Raw genomic sequence first — 16,498 nt, forward strand, 5'->3', positions numbered from 1 at the left:
TCGAATGAAATCAGTATCACTATCTCTATTTCTTTGTAATCCGACTAAATAAAAACATAAAGAGCTAAAATAAAAGCATAAAAAGATTTTACGTGGAATGTATTATTTAATTATTAATAGAGCTTGATGTGCAATAAAATAGGCAGTATCATGGTAATGTTGATCACATAGTGTGTTAAAACTGAATAAGCTTTGGCTGTTAGCCAAAGCCAAGTTGTTTCATTTGTATTCAACTGATTTTTTGCTATAACAATTGAAATATTTCAGCAATGAATATTAAAAATAGTGAACAATAAATGAATTGGTGAATTCAGTAAAAAAAATTTTGTATGACAAAACGGAATAATTTACAATCTTACATTGCAGCCTTTTTGTGTGATCTTTCTTATGGCATTTTTCTTTCTATCTTTTTTATTATTTTTATCTTTGTATGGCATTTGGAGGAGTTGTGTTTATGTTAAGTTTTTTGTTAATAGTTGATACCAGATTAAAAAAATAATAATAATAACAATTTTCACTGTCATCGGTGCTTTAGGATTTATCCGGATGAATCGGTTTCATTCATAAGAATGCAACCTAGAAATTGGTGACTCAGCACCAGAAAATGAATTCGCCAAATTGATCCTTTAGTGGTCGATAGATTGTTAAGCCTTGAGTTTTTACGGACAGAAAGCGTAGTTGAATTTAACTGATTAGTTTTGAAAAAAAAGTTTTCTGTGATCTTTCTTTAAAGTGAAAATCACATATTATTGATTGTAAGGGTTTTATTTACGTCGTGTATTTTGATAGCGCTCCAAGGCTAAGAAATTAGAGGATTTTTTTCGCTGTTCAAAAAAATCCGTTAGCTAACAATTTTCCCAATAATAGTATTTCCGCTGTCCAACGAAAAACTGTTAACTAACATTGTTAGAGAATGTCTTAAACAAATAGAATTGTTGGAGACAGTTGTTGGAGGATATAAAGTGAAATATTTCTGTTAGCTAACATTTCTGTTTCCACCGTCCAAACAAATACCTGACAACTAACTCTGTTAGCAAACAACTAGATGGCGGAAAAACCCCTTAGATTGCTGTACCTCGGTGTTGTATTAATTGTGATGTATAGGTCACAGACTTATGGTATCGTTATCATGTTAAACACTTTGCTCAATTTTTTCTGGTGTTTGTTATTCTGCTTTTGTATTGCTTGGGATAAGCTGTGTTACTGTAATGCTAATTACGATATTGAAGTGTATTATCTTTACTGTTGTTGTTTTGTCGGCAATTAAATAGTCAGCTCTCAATTTGTGCGTGGATCTTGTTTGGTAGCTGTTCTGTTATATGACCTCTGTAATCTGATTAACGAAAGAAAAGGCTTGGGAGGGTTTAATGGCTTGACCTAGGATAGCAATTCTGACCATCGGTCACAGTTATGTGTTATTGTTATTTAGTTTGATACTTTGCTCAAGCTTTTCACTATTCGTTGCTCCGTATTGTTGGGGGGGATGTATTGCTGTAATGCTTTTTACCACATTAAAGCTTTTTTTTAGGAAATTAAATTATTGGATTACAGTTTATGCTCGGTTCTTGTTTGGTTGCTGTTCATGTATTTTATTAGCTACTAATGAAATTATTAGCATAACAGATCCATGGGTCTTTAATGGTTTGAACTCAGATAACAATTGCAACAGATGGGTTTTAGGTTTGTGTTATAGTATTGTATACTTTGCTCAAATTTCAAGTATTTGTGAGACAAGATGAGTGGAAAGACATACGACTGTTGTGCAGTTCACAGCTAGTCTCACAAATATTGTGGACGCTCTATGCGTTATTTCTGAATGGTGAGAAATTGAGTCAGCCTCTAATGGCAAATCGCTTAGTGCTGCTCTTTGTAGAAGTGATCTACATGAGTGATGTTTTAGGAACGACTCTTAGTCTAAGCCAATATTTACAGAATAAAAATATTACAGTGGATAAGGCAAGTTCTTTAGTTCCAGATACTTCAAGAATTCTGCAGGAAACGAGAGACAACGCTGAGGAAGCATGGGCGCCCATAAGGAGGGGGGCAGAAGGGGGCGCCCGCCCCCTCCTGGATGAATGATGTTGCCTTATCTTTATATTTTTGTATTTAGATTCCTATTATATACCATTAAAAGTGCCACTTAGACCAGGTAACCCCCCCCCCCCTGGAATTCAATTTATGGGCGCCCATGTGAGGAAGCATTTCGTTCAATTTTTGGAAAGTCTAGCGAAAAAGTTGAATTTATTGATACAAAAATCACGATTTTATGCTTAAATATACGACAAAAGCACAGGGAAAACTACCCAGTGGTAAATGAAGAACAGTATTGCAGAGTTTCCATCTACATTCCCCTATTAGAAAGTGTGATTGAAGATTTAAAAAGTAGATTTTAAGACCGAACGCTGTGGCTTTATAGCTTGACAATGATTTTCCCTGCCCAAATGATGAGTGAAAACTACCATGATGATGAAACAAAAGACCAAATTGACAAAAGTGGCAGACATGTTTAATTCATTGTTTAATGTTGACAAATGTTTGAGAAAAGAGCTGCTGCTTAACGAGTGTCTTCTCTGGAGAAAGAAGAGGGAAAAGTACTCAGAAGCTTACATCCCTACAAATGAATTATTAAGTTTAGCCCTATGTGACTACAATATTTTCCACTCATTTCAAAGTTATTGCACATTTTGGGCTCATTACCAGCAAGTATTCCCAGCGCTGAGCGATCCTTTTCAACGCTGAAAAGACTAAAAACATGGTTGCGGTCACGAATGGGAGAAGATCGATTGACAGGAATTCCACTAATGAACATCCACAGGGTCATAAAAGTCGACATAGACAAAGTCGTCGACCGTTTTGTTACAAAATCCAAAAAAAAGTTGAGTCGTCTGTTTAACGATTTTACCTCTGACTTAAGTATCTGTAGTTGAACCTTTGAAATATAAATACATTGAAATCTACAAGCCCACTTTTCACCCTCCTCGATTTGAAATTGTTTAACTTGCTCAAATTTTTTGATTAATCTATACTTCAACATGTTAAAAATTAATTAAATGCATTTAGTAGATCGGTTGCCACTGAGTTAGGGGGGGGGGGGTCCTACTGTGCCGAATACGTCATCCCACAGAAGTATCCTTGGTTACAAGAGGTAAAATGTGAGTTTAACATTAGCAGGGTCATTTTGCCACAAGATATAATATACAATAAGCCCTTAGGACCGGGTTTACAATCGACGGAACGTGACGTGATGGAATGTGAAGGAAACTTAAACCAAATGAATACTATACTATTTATGTATATTTCTCTTCACTTATAATTATGATTATTTGAAAAAAACTACGTTTTCTAAAGAGTTAAAGAGGCTGAGTTACAAGGTCGAACCTTAAAACGTACAGGGATTATGAGGCACAGTTGGGGGCTACCACCCCCCAAACCCCCCGATTTCGCAGCCTTTAAATATAAAAAAAAATTTATTTAAACTGAAAGTAAGGAGCGACATTAAAACTTAAAACGAACAGAAATTATTCCGTATATGAAAGAGGCTGTGCCCTCCTCAACGCCTCGCTCTTTACGCTAAAGTTTTTATTGTTTAAAAAAAGAGTTGTGAGAAAGTCAAACTTTAGCGTAAAGAGCGAGGCGTTGAGGAGGGCACAGCCTCTTTCATATACGGAATAATTTCTGTTCTTTTTAAGTTTTAATGTCGCTCCTTACTTTCAGTTTAAAGAAATTTTTTTTTATATTTAAAGGCTGCGAAAGCGGGGGTTTGGGGGTGGTAGCCCCCAACTGTGCCTCCTAATCCCTGTACGTTTTAAGGTTCGACCTTGTAACTCAGCCTCTTTAACTCTTTAGAAAACGTAGTTTTTTTCAAATAATTTCTGCACGTTTTTGTACAGTTTATTACTTATTATTGCTTGACTAACTGTTAGCTGATCGTGTCAGGAGTTAAAGTTGGGGGCTTCCGCCCCCAAACCCCCCGCTCTTGAACATTCTTGTGTTAAGGCTTTTAATTCCTGAATACTCAAATCACGTCGTACAGGGTGCCTCCTAATCCCTGTACGTTTTAAGGTTCGAACTTGTGACTCAGCCTCTTTAACAGCCCCCCAACTGTGCCTCCTAATCCCTGTACGTTTTAAGGGTCGACCTTGTAACTCAGCCTCTTTAACTCTTTAGAAAACGTAATTTTTTTCAAATAATTTAAAAAAGAAACTGAGTTTCTTTTCAAAGTATATAAAAAAGTTGCTCTGATGGTGAATCGAACCCGAGTTTTCCGCCTGAAAGTCTGAAGTCTCAGCCGCTGGACTATACAAACACAATAGTAATTGTTGTTTAGCAAATAGAAGGTATTTTCGACGCAAGCAAATTCCCAAAAATCTTGATATGTGGTTTTTGGAAAACAGGGAAGGAGTGATCAGATTGAGCTGAAATTTCGACGATAAGCTCCCAGGCCCCAGGAAAGCTTATCCTCTAAATTTCAGCCCGATCAGACAACGTTAAAGGGGGGTTGTGGAGGGAAAAATTAACATGGGCTAATATAGGAAAACGAGGTTTTTCGTAAATGTAAATTCGGGGGATAATTTTTTCGGTCTGAAAATATCAAAAGGCCCTAACAGGTCGAATTCTGCTTCGAATGAGTCCTCATTCACCCGGATCCGTTGCCAACTGTGGCCTGTAGGCGTGGCTAAAAAAAAAAAAAGAGATGAACTTTAAGTGGCTATATTTGTTTTTTGGAAAACAGGGAAGAAGTGATCAAATTGAGCTGAAATTTCGAGGATAAGCTCCCGGGACCTAGGAAAGCTTAACCTATAAATTTCAGCCGAATCGGACAACGTTAAGGGGGGGCTGTGGTGGGAGGGTCGAAACTTCCGGCCCAGTTTACCCCATGAAGATAAAGTCGGAGGAGGATGAAATTTTGCAAGTTTCTTAGTTTGAGCTTGGGCTACAAAATGCAATTACCGCCGTCTCTCTGCGACCTCTAGGACCTGAAATCGCTTAACATTGTGGTGGGTCGCCTCTTTATAGAGGCACAAGTGTGCCTCCTTGATTAAAGCACATCAACCAAATTAAGTAACAAATGAATATGTGTGTTACTATAGTTGCAATATTCAGTGCGCATTCATTACGGATTCATCGAGGAGCGCCCATCATAGGCCAAGCACGTACTTAAGGTGTTTACTATACAACTTGTTCGGGAATGTGTGACATCTCCACTGCCCACATTTCAAAACAGAATAATAACTAGAGAAAAGTGAAAATATAAACAAAGTGACAATTTTGAAAGTTTATGGCCACTAACGACTATCCATTCATCTCAGACATTGCAAAATTAACCCAACCTGATCACATCACGGAGCAATGAAGAATATTACAATTAAGAACAGGCAGATATGCCACAGACAACAGTTGCATAACTTTCACTTTGACAGAGGCCACCTCTGACTGTCTAACGGAAATCGATGAATCTATGGCGGCAATGTCGACCTCGAAAAAGTTTCCCGTTGTCTTACGTTAGCTGCAACGTGATCCGTTGATCTCCAAGGGTCCTATTACAAAAATTGGTTTCAACTCCCCCTTGCGTTGCGTTACGTCGATAGTAAACCCGGCCTTAACACGTTCACAACTATTGTGAACGAAATTCTGGATTGATGGATGATGTCCCACTTTTCCCTCGTAACGCGGCCGCCGCTCCCAAATCAAGGCTCTGGATCCGTGCCTACCAAGAAACATCTCCAAAATGTTCACTTTTTTCGTTTTTTATTGCGCATTTTGTAACGGATATTAAATCATTTGTCAATTTTTTTTCATTATCATTTGGAATTATTTGTCATCTAATTATATAATTATAATTATATAAGATGGTAGTTTAATCTACTAAAAATAATTGGAGTGGAAATGCTTCAATGTAGGGACATACGAGGTCATAGTACTGTGGAGTACAGTAATCTGTTTCTCCCCCCCCCCCCTTTCTCCTCTCCCTACCTACGCAGCTCATCTCTCTCAAAGGAGTAGAATTTTGACTCAGTGACACATAAAACATGTGTTTTTTTGCATAACTCTTTGGTCAAACTGACAATATTTTCCCTATTTTCGATAACCTGAAGCAAAAAAGCTTGTAATTTTATGAGGACTTTTTTAAAAGATAAATTACGATGAGAATAACCAGAAATGTCAATTTACCGCTCTTTTAAAATAGTTTAAAAAACTTTCTTTCATCAAGACTCTTTTGTTCTGAGACAAGACACGATTACAATAAGATGGTTGAGACACACATCTGTCCACATATTTTCTGTCTCTAAAATTCCAAGATTGAAAGAAACCTTTAAATATGCTAATTTTTTACTGATTACGAAAGAATTATAATGCAGAAAGCAATTTGAAGCTTTCATGATAGTTTCTTTCTTTTTGAGACATTTCCACGTTCCCTTCTTTTTGAGAAGTTTCACAGGTAATGTTGGTGAAAATACAAGCATTTTATCATTCGTTCCGCGTAACGAAATTATTTTTTTAGGTTCGCTCGGCGTAAAGGTTTCAATACCTGAGAGCATGCACTCCCAGCTGCTAGCCGAGGGGTTAGCACACTACTTGAAATCCTGTGATCGTAAGGTCACGGGTTCGAGTCCTGTTGTTGCTGATTATTTAATTGGGAACGGGGGTCAGCAGTGTAACTCTGCAAGCCACAGTCGACCAGACGGGTGCCTGAAGAAAACTGGGGGGACAAACACGGGAAGTGTTATATAGATTGCCACAAACCACGCATTGGTCAGTATGCAAAAAAAAATTTAAATAAAAGTAAATGTAGGTGCTAAAGTATGTGGGTTCTAACATTCAAGGGTTAAGCATCAATAAAAAAATTTGCTTTCTTCGTTTTGTTATGTAAAACGTTGAGGGCGCTAAATTATCGATATGGCATTGTCGAAAATCACTTATTACAAACCGGTTTGGAGGTACAAATTTTAAAGAATCTGGCATATTAGAGGCTAAAGTACTGTGGAGTATTTAAATCTCTTTTCATTCCTTTTGGCTCGCTAAATAAGTTTCATTAAGCATTTAAAAGAAGTCGAGCCGCAAAACGATGATTTATTTTACGCTTTTAGGTCTTTGTTACAACAATGTTAAAACTCTAAAAATAAAACAATACGTATGAGACTCCTCCATAGAAAAACGAATTATGAGTCCTTCATTCTCTATTTCTAGTATTACTACGGCCCGGATATCAACATTTTAATAATATTTTACATTCTTCAAAATTTCAAATTATAACAAATAGTCCTGAAAAAAATTATACAAATCGTTATATTTCATTTAACGTGCTGGTATTTCATTACTACTTCTTCTTGCGTTTGGAAGAACTTCTTTTTGAGAGTAAGGGGAGGGCTCCACAAGGACGAATCATCTAGTAGAGTCCAGCATTTTGTTAATCTGAAAGTATAAAAGATACAAATATATTAGACATAGTTAAACCTCAGTGAGATAAATCAGGATTATTTCAAATGACAATATTTCGTCTGAGGGACATATCAATACCCCTCAGTATAAAAGTTCCTCACAACGTGGGTTTATTATCTCGTTTCAAAATTCTTATTTGAACATTTTCGAAAATATAGATGTGAGAAATAGATGATAGCTATACTTTTTCTTTGGGTACAAAATGGTTTCGTACAGAGATACGAAGAATGAAAAAAAGAAGAAAACAAAACGAAGATTAAAGACAAGGGTAGAATTAACAATCGGAAAAGGACCCCTGTAGACTCATCATTAACATCTACAATTATCAAGGACCACTCTTTACAAAAGTGTGTTCTTCAGCTGATTAATACTTTTCTAAGAAGTGTTAGGTAGAAGACTGGAGAACATTTCATTTAATGAACATCTTAATGCCCCTCTGTTAAGAATTCCTCACAATGTGGGTTTATTATCTTGTTTAAGAACTGTTATTGAGAACATTTTTGAAATTATAGACTTGAGCAAAAAAATTATTGGTATACTCTTGTCGCGTACAAAACGGTTTTATACAAAAAAAAAAAACAGAAAAAAAAACCGAAAAAGCCATTATATAATTTGTATTTTACTGGAAAAAAAATCCAATGAATTTACTGAAAAAAATGTGCATTGTCACTTTAATGTACATATGCTGATCTTTATTTTTTTAAATCTTAATTAATTTTTGATTTCTTAAAGTTATAAAAGTGACAACATTTCAAACGTATTTTGTTTTCAGTAAAAGTACAAATTATATTCTGGCTTTTAGAAAGCATGGGGTTTAGAGCCCTACTCATATTAATTCCTGCTCGTTATGGGTTTGACTCTGTTATTTATTTTAATTTCTGTTTGTTTTGGGTTTCATTTATTTTTTTATACTAATTTATGGTAGTTATATGCTTGGTAGATTATTTGATTATATTTTTGTTCATTTTTAGTTTAACCCTTTCAGCCCTGAATATTTTTCCTGCACACGAAAATTCTGATTTTCTAGTATATGGATCATTTCGACCTTAGAAAACTTATGGCTGTGTTAGAAAACCGTCGAGGCACATATTCTTAGAAATCTCGATCCCTGTCAAATGACAGTAATGGGACTACAAGGGTATACCAGCAAGACAACTTCGTTTATACGAAAAATATAAAAAGGCACAAAACATATGTACAAAGTCAAGTTTCAAACCCAGTGAACATGGTAAATCTTGAAGCAATTCCTGTCTTTTTTCAGACAGAGCGCAAGCTTATATTTCTCACAATGAATCCGTGAAACCCTCTTTTTTAGTTTTGGACACTTTTCATAGTGACACTAGGCTTTCCGACCTTTTGAATGCAGAGGGAAGTGATTTACTCTGTCACATGAGACGCTTTCGATCGTCAAAGTTGATCGCGCAGCAGGTCGGGACGGCGAAGGAGCCAGAGAATTCTCGGCATCTTGTTGCTGGTGAGAACGACCAGCTCTTCGTTTAGAGATCCTGCCCTTTGTGATAGTTCCTGCTGCCAAGAAGCAGGAACGTTGCAAAGTAGTTGTCGAAATACACTTTGTGATAGACATGCTTGTCAATTTTCTCCAGCAGACTAAGAACAATGGCTCCTCCCAAACCTCCAGCTGTTTCTCTGTGCTCCTCCCCAATAGGGGTATCTTTCCCTGACAAACTTCTAAGTCGTACATGATACCGGAAGAACCACAGAAAACTAAGTTTTTCAGCCCCCGCGGTCTTGGCTTAACTTTATGTATTTCTTCATCTCGTCTGGCCTTTGAAGGGGATCATCTGCTCGTCTACACATAGGTTTTACTCCCTTTCAAGGTCCAAACATCGCGCTCTAACAAGGGATAACACAGGCCTGACTTTCCCTAACGCATCATTTTCGTTCCTGTCCTCTTCGGACGCAAAGTGGAGATGATTCCGTAATTTATGGTATCGATCTGTTGGAAGTGTTCTTGCGACTATGGGAAGAAAGTACTTTTTGTTCCAGTAAAGTCGTATCTGCGGCAGATTCAGGGATCCCATAAGGATTGAGATACCAACCATTTGGCGTATCTCTTGGGCCAGACTTTTGCATTTGACTGCTATAGTTTTACCGTGTTCCTTCATATGGTACGAGTCTGTCTTTTCATCCAAAATCTCAAGAGAATCAAGTGGAATATGCTTGTAGAAGTATCTGAAAGGAGCAAGCCTCCCAATCTGAGAGTCCCAGTCTTGTCACTTGACGTACACTGACTTGCGGAAATTATGACAGCCCACTAGATGGCGCTAGTCACTAAATAGAACTCTCATTGGTTAATTTAGGTTATTTAATTTTAGATGATATTACAAAAGTAGACAAATAAATGATATGCCTACTTAGATTTCCAACTACAAAATAACTAGCTCTAAGAGACCTTTTCCCACTTTTTTCTAATTAAATTTTCGTCCACTGCAATGTTCCGAACAACACGTGTGATACATCAATAGATTGGTAGATGTCTCAAGAATACAAAGAGCATGGTTCTAGTTACTACTTTTCACACTAGATAGCATCTGGTGAGCAAAATTAGCCACCCGTCATTTGACGGGCTCCGGGGTGAAAGGGTTAATTAATTACTGTTTGCTTTATATTGAGATAGTCTTTTTCAGGGAGAAAGACTGAGTCTCTTCTAAAGTTAAACTTAAGTGACCCTTCCATATAAACCTTAAGTGACCCCTGGACATAACTTACAACCCTTGCCCCTAATCTCTGGGGTTTTGTTTCAACCCCAAAAACCTTGTTATATAATATTGAGGATATTTTGAATAAAATAGCTATCTCAAAATATCTATTAGATGTATTTTGGGACAATACGACGTGTGTGTGTGCGGTGGGGGTAGCTGCCCTCAGATCACTTTGACTCTTAAAAAGAGCACTAGAGCGTCTGATTAAAAATTCAATGAGCCCCCTCCGAAGTTTATATGACCACGCTTTCTATAAAAACCTTATATGTCCCCAGGACATAACTTACAACCCTTGCCCTGAGGGCTGGGGGGATATGTCATCCTCAAAGACATAATTTCAGACCTTTCTGATACGCTGAATAAAACGGCTATCCCAAAATTTTGATTAGAAGTGTCTGGGGAATAACTGGCGTAGGGGGAGGGGCATTTGCCCTCTGATCAATTTCGACTAATAAAAAACGCACTAGTCCTCTCAATTTCCAATCGAATGAGCGCTTCTTGAAGCTTCTATGACAAAACGTTCTATAAAGACTGTATATGCCCCCAGGGCATAACTTACGACCCTTGTCCTGAGGGTTATGGGGGGAGGGTTGTCATCTTCAAAGACATAATTTCCAGACCTTTCAACTACGTTGAACAAAGTGGCCATATCAAAATGTTTGGGGTAATGATGGGCTTGGGGGAGGGGTGATTTTCCCTCCGATTACTTTCGACTATTAAAAAGGGCAATAGCCCTCTCAATTTCTAACCGAACGAGCCCTTTTTGAAGTTTTTACGACAACACTTTCTAAAAAAAACATTATATGCCCCCAGGGCATAACTTACAACCATAGCCATGAGGGCTGTGGGGGAGGTGGGGGGGGGGGGGTTGTCATACTCAAAAATATCTTTTCCGGGCCCTTCGGCTACGTTCAACAAAATGGCTATATCAAAATGTTGATTGGAAGTGTTTGGAGAAATGATGGACGTGGGGGAGGGGGGCATTAACCCTCCGATCGCTTTTGACTATTAATAAGGGCACTAGCCTTATAAATTCCAAATTGCATGAGCTCTTTTTGAAGTTTCTACGACAACACTTTCTATAAAAACCTTATATGCCCCCAGGGCATGATTTACAACCTTTGTCCTGGGGGATGTGGGGCTTTGTCATCCTCAAAGACATAATTTTCGGACCTTTCAACTAAGTTGAAAAAAATGGCTATCTCAAAATTTTGATTGAATGTGTTTGGGGAAATAGTGGGCATGAGAGGGAGGTTAGTTGTCCTCCAATCAGTTTCGACTATTAGAAAGGGCACTAGCTCTTACAATTCCCAATCGAATGAGCCTTTTTTGAAGTTTCTACGACAACGCTATCGATAAAAATCTTATATGCCCCCAGGGCATAACTTACAACCCTTACCCTGAGGGCTGTGGGGGTTTGTCATCCTCAAAGACTTAATTTCTAGGACTTTCAACTACGTTGAACAAAATGGGTATCTTAAAATTTTGATTGGATGTGTTTGGGGAAATGGTGGGCGTGAGAGGGGGTTTAGTTGCCCTTCAATAAATCTTGACTATTAAAAAGAACACCAGCCCTCTCAATTTCCAATCGAATGAGCCCTTTTTGAAGTTTCTACAATAACACTTTCTATAAAAGCCTTTTATGCCCCCACGGCATAACTAACACCCTTACCCTGAGGGCTGTGGGGGGGGGGTCATTCTCAAAGACCTAATTTCTAGGACTTTCAACTACGTTGAACAAAATGGCTATCTAGAAATTCTGATTGGGTGTGTTTGGGGAAATAGCGGGCATGGAAGAGGTGTTAGTTGCCTTCCAATCACTTTTGACTATTAAAAAGGGCACAGGCCCTTCCAATTTCCAATTGAATGAGCCCATTTCAAAGTTCTTACGAAATACATTGGTTATTATGTACATTGGAATTATGTTGGCACAAAATACATTGTTCCAACATAGTTCTTTACTTAGGCAGCTCTATTGCATACATTAAAGTGATTAGTCCTATGTACGAGATTAATATTGCTACGGTTAAGCTAAGAAATGAGGTTAGCAGCTGGTTTCGTCTTAAATCAGGAGTTAAGTAAGGGTTGCGCTCTGTCCCTAATTATATGGATTATTTTGATAGACTTTGTCCTAAGGAGCTCAGCAAAAACAATGGGAAAACACGGAATCAATTGGGGGAGTAAAACTCTCCTAGACTCATATTATTCTGATGATTTTAGCATCCTGGATGACAATGCTACGAAACTGAATGAACTTTTAGAAGTTTTTCGAATTCAGGCTGCAAAAATAGGTTTGAAAATTAAAGTCAAGAAGACTAAGTCACTAAGACTAGGAATAAGTGAAGGTGAAGAGGTGATATTGGGTAATGAGAAGATCCACCAAGTGGACAGCTACACTTACCAAAGTGGTATTAATAGTAAAGACGGTGGGGAGCAGTGAAGATGTTAAAGGTAGAATAGCAAAGGCTCAGGGTGTTTTTTCACAGTTAAACAAAATTGGAAGATAAGTTAACGAACTGACATAAGAAATCGGAACCGACAGTGATGACAGTGGACAAGTATGATTCTGAAGCGTGGGTGCTCCAAAAAATGGAGGAAATTTTCTAGATATTTTCTAGGGAAATTGCTTACGGATTTCCTACCCGACAGGTTGACTGGATCTCAAACAGTAAGCTGTGCGAAGAATATGGTTCAATTCCACTTTCTAGGGCTATAATGCGAGAAAGGATGAGATGGATATGACACGCTCTACGGATGAAGGATGACAGATTGCCAAAGATTGTCCTTGTCGGCCAACCTTCTAGGGCCAAACGAAAAGCAGGTCGTCCTGAATGGGGTGGGAGGATATCGTAAGGAGAGATTTAAGGGAAATGGGAACCTCTTGGGAGGATGTAAAGAGGGAGGCTTTGAACAGACTGGGATGGAGGAGGAGCATGCGTAGCTGTGTTGGCCTCAGGTGGCTTATTGCTGCAGTGAGTAGTAGTAGAGGAGTATGATATCTCCAAAATAAATTTCATTGCTTATTCCAGGAGACCAGCATGGATTTTGTGATTGTTTTTAATAGATTTTCAAACGTGCAGAAGCGCCTATTTTCGTCGTTATTTCAAATAAACAGAGGCAGTTTTAGGGGGGCACTAGCCCCGGGCACAGAAATTTAGGGGGCTCAAATTTTCAAATAAATTATCTAACGGATGTAGTCATTTTGGAATTTTATTTTTTATTAAAATAAAGTAGATGGCGCAGCTACTAAATAAAAATAATTGATAAATTATAATCAATAGATAAAATACTTAAATATTAAAATAATAGATTAAACAATAAATTATTAATTAATTAAATATTGAAAATAAGTTCGTTAATAAATGAAAATTTTCTTTAAAGTTTGACCTGAAAGTTTTTTGGGAGACAGAGGGTGGGTGGAGCTGCTCAAGAATTTTTTCCCCGGGCGCAAGAAAGGCCAGAATAACCTCTGAATATAAACTTCGAGACGGAACTACGAAAAACAAGGAACAGGCAGTCCTTTTTATACATTTGTTTGTATATTCTTTAGTTATAGTTTATGAATAAACGAGACTTATACAAAAAACAAAGAAACCAACCTCTTGAATTAGGTCATCATCAACAGTTCTTCCCATGCAGTAATCCTTTAAATATGACATAAATCTGACTCTATCTGACTCCTTCCCAGTGAGATAGGGGTGATTCAGCAGATCATCAGTGGAAGGCCTTTTCTTCGGATCTCTAACTAAACATGCTTTAAGCGTGTCTAAAAGGTGTGGATCTCCGCAATCTTTAAATTGTATTTCATGCCTGGGATCTACGATTTTTTGAAGTTTTGCAACTGGCATGGTAATGTGTTGGAACGGAGTGCGGCCATATACAAGATTATAAAGAATACATCCCAAGGACCAGACGTCAGATTTGACTCCTACCTGAAGAAGAATTAAATTCCAATCAACGGTCTTCTCCTTTCAAAACGTCACAAGTTTTTAATTAGTTTATTTAGAATTTTTTTATTATTCTTTTTGCTTTTAAAGGAGACACATAGGGCCACCATCTGGAAAAGTTTTGAGATACGGTAAGAAATAGCTACCGAGTGAATTGCTTCCTTTTGAAGGAGGACGCCCTTTTCCACGGGAATGGCAAGATTTTTGTGCGGAAAGTTTTTTGGTAGTATACGGTGACTTGAAGTGTGTTCAGTTTGGCTGCTAATTAATATTAGAAACAAAAGAGCAGATAACGACCAAATTTAAAATTAGATGTATTTTGAAATTAAATATGTCGCCAATGAGAGGAGAGGGGTAGGATTAAAAAAAACGGCACAAGAGCCTAAATAAACATTTGGAAAGACATGGCAGTTTTCAAGGTAGAAACGGTCATGTTTAATGGGTAAATATTATATTGGATTTCAACCTAGGAGTTTTTCTATGTTAGTATTCATTTTATCCCTCTTAAGAATTCAAGACTGTCTTAAGAGTCAATTTACCAAACAAATAAAGTTTTAGGTCACGCAGTCTCATTTAACATGCTTATTGGCGACTTTTTTTTTTCGAATCGTTTTCTATCATTATATTTGTATGGTCAACGTTTAAGCGAATTTTGAGCTATCGAACTGTTCTAAATTACCCTTAGTCTTACCTGTAGTCTTATTAGCCGAGTTTTAACATTCTCAAGGGCTATTTAGCCATGATAGGAGGCGATTATTAATTAGTCTCTCCCCATTATCAGGTGGCTTGGATAATGTAAATTTTAATAATTAAGTTATTAAATGTGGTTAGAAGCCCATTAAGCCCATTGTGGTTAAAGAGGAAAGAAAAGTGTCACAATGTTCTAATTTATCCAGGGGCGGTTGATGGACAAATCTAGGAAATATTTCCTGATATCTGATTATAAATTGGCTTCATAGGCGAACAAAGCGACTACTGATAGACTACATGAAAAAATTAACTTCCATTTTCCTTTACTTGTTCTTTCCAAAGAGTTTTTATACTGGAGAACATTACTCCAGTAATACTGGAGAACATTATTTTACTTTACTGGTGAAAAACCTAGTGCACTGAATTTAGTTCAAGGTAGTCCGCACTGCTTTATCGATAAACGACGTTCGTTAAATCATCGATCGACAACGTCAGCGAAATCACTAGAAGTCTCACTATTTCATTTATTATTATTCAAGATATAGTATTTGTCGTCACTTTCCACGAATGTATTAACATTAAACAACGATTTATCAGAGACTGCTGTGTCAGTAGGTTCGAATCTCGACGATAGTATATTTTTTATAGCAAATGTCCGTTACTATTTTTGAAGGTCTTAGGCCTTATAGTACATTTTAAATATTTAAGGCTTAGTTAAGCTCACTGGCTTTGTAGCTTTTTGTCGTGATATATGTGCTATAATTTTCCTTTCATCGATTAAAAAAAGAAAAGAAAAAGAAAACATGCATATCTGATTTAATTTCAGGTGATTGACAGCTATATTAATTAGCGAAGTCTACAAATATATCTCTTTTTTATATATTTTACAGTATATGCCATCTCTTTCCATGCGGCCTATCAGGTTCAGCGCGTAAGAGTCCAAATTTTGTTTGCAAAAAATTTGTTTTGATTTGGATGGCTGAATTCTGCTAACTTACCTTACATCCCCTCCTCCGCTGGCCCTCATCATCAGTATAACTTGTGGAATCTTGAATAGCTTCTGGGGACATATAATTGAATGTTCCAGCTTTGGATCCCTTAACAACAGACGTCATATCAGGTTGAATTGCCGTAGCAATTCCAAAGTCTATTAGTTTGAGATTCCCAGAAACCAAGAGAAAATTTCCAGGCTTCAAGTCGGAATGCACAATTTCTAAAAAATAAAACACAAAAAAAAAATATATAAAATAACAGAATTTGCGGTCTGAGACCACATGATAGCGCACAGGTTCACTTCGCGTAAATCAGAGGCAGGGCCGAAGAGATGGCCTGAGACAAAACGGAACACACGCTTAGAGCTGATAATATCCAACCTCCTGTCCAAGTGAAGACGACTACTGTAAATTAGATTCAAAGTAAGAAAATTTGACCAAAGTACCACGGGGTTGCACAGAGGTGAACTTTGCGTAAACCACATAGCCGACAGGGCCAAAGGGATGGTCTGAGGCAAAACAGTATGCACGCTTAGGACTGACATTGTCCAGCCTCTTGTTCGAGTCAAGAAAACTACTGTAAGTTAAATTTAGAGGAAGAACAGTTGGCAAAAGTTATGGTAAAGCTAACAAAAATAAAGTTTTTCTCTCACTTAGTATAGGAACAGCAGGGAAAGCGGTCGTATTATTTCTGCAAAATACATTG

At 37.4% G+C, this 16,498-nt stretch overlaps 1 protein-coding gene across 1 annotated transcript in view; it reads right to left on the reverse strand.

The window, feature by feature from the left end:
* Window positions 1-7,200: 7,200 nt before the first annotated feature.
* LOC148955690 (uncharacterized) overlaps window positions 7,201-16,498 on the reverse strand; it is a 39,649-nt gene continuing 30,351 nt past the window's right edge. The window contains exons 5-7 of the mRNA XM_089108304.1: window positions 15,799-16,013; window positions 13,763-14,095; window positions 7,201-7,413 (exon numbers count right to left, since the gene is read on the reverse strand). Of these exons, the coding sequence (XP_088964430.1) occupies window positions 7,384-7,413; window positions 13,763-14,095; window positions 15,799-16,013 (578 nt within the window). The 3' untranslated portion in view covers window positions 7,201-7,383. The remainder of the gene's footprint in view (window positions 7,414-13,762; window positions 14,096-15,798; window positions 16,014-16,498) is intronic.

This window comes from Artemia sp. Qi Xiang Cuo, chromosome 2 (genome assembly GCF_049724085.1).
Source record: "Artemia sp. Qi Xiang Cuo chromosome 2, ASM4972408v1, whole genome shotgun sequence".
Lineage (NCBI taxonomy): Eukaryota > Metazoa > Arthropoda > Branchiopoda > Anostraca > Artemiidae > Artemia > Artemia sp. Qi Xiang Cuo.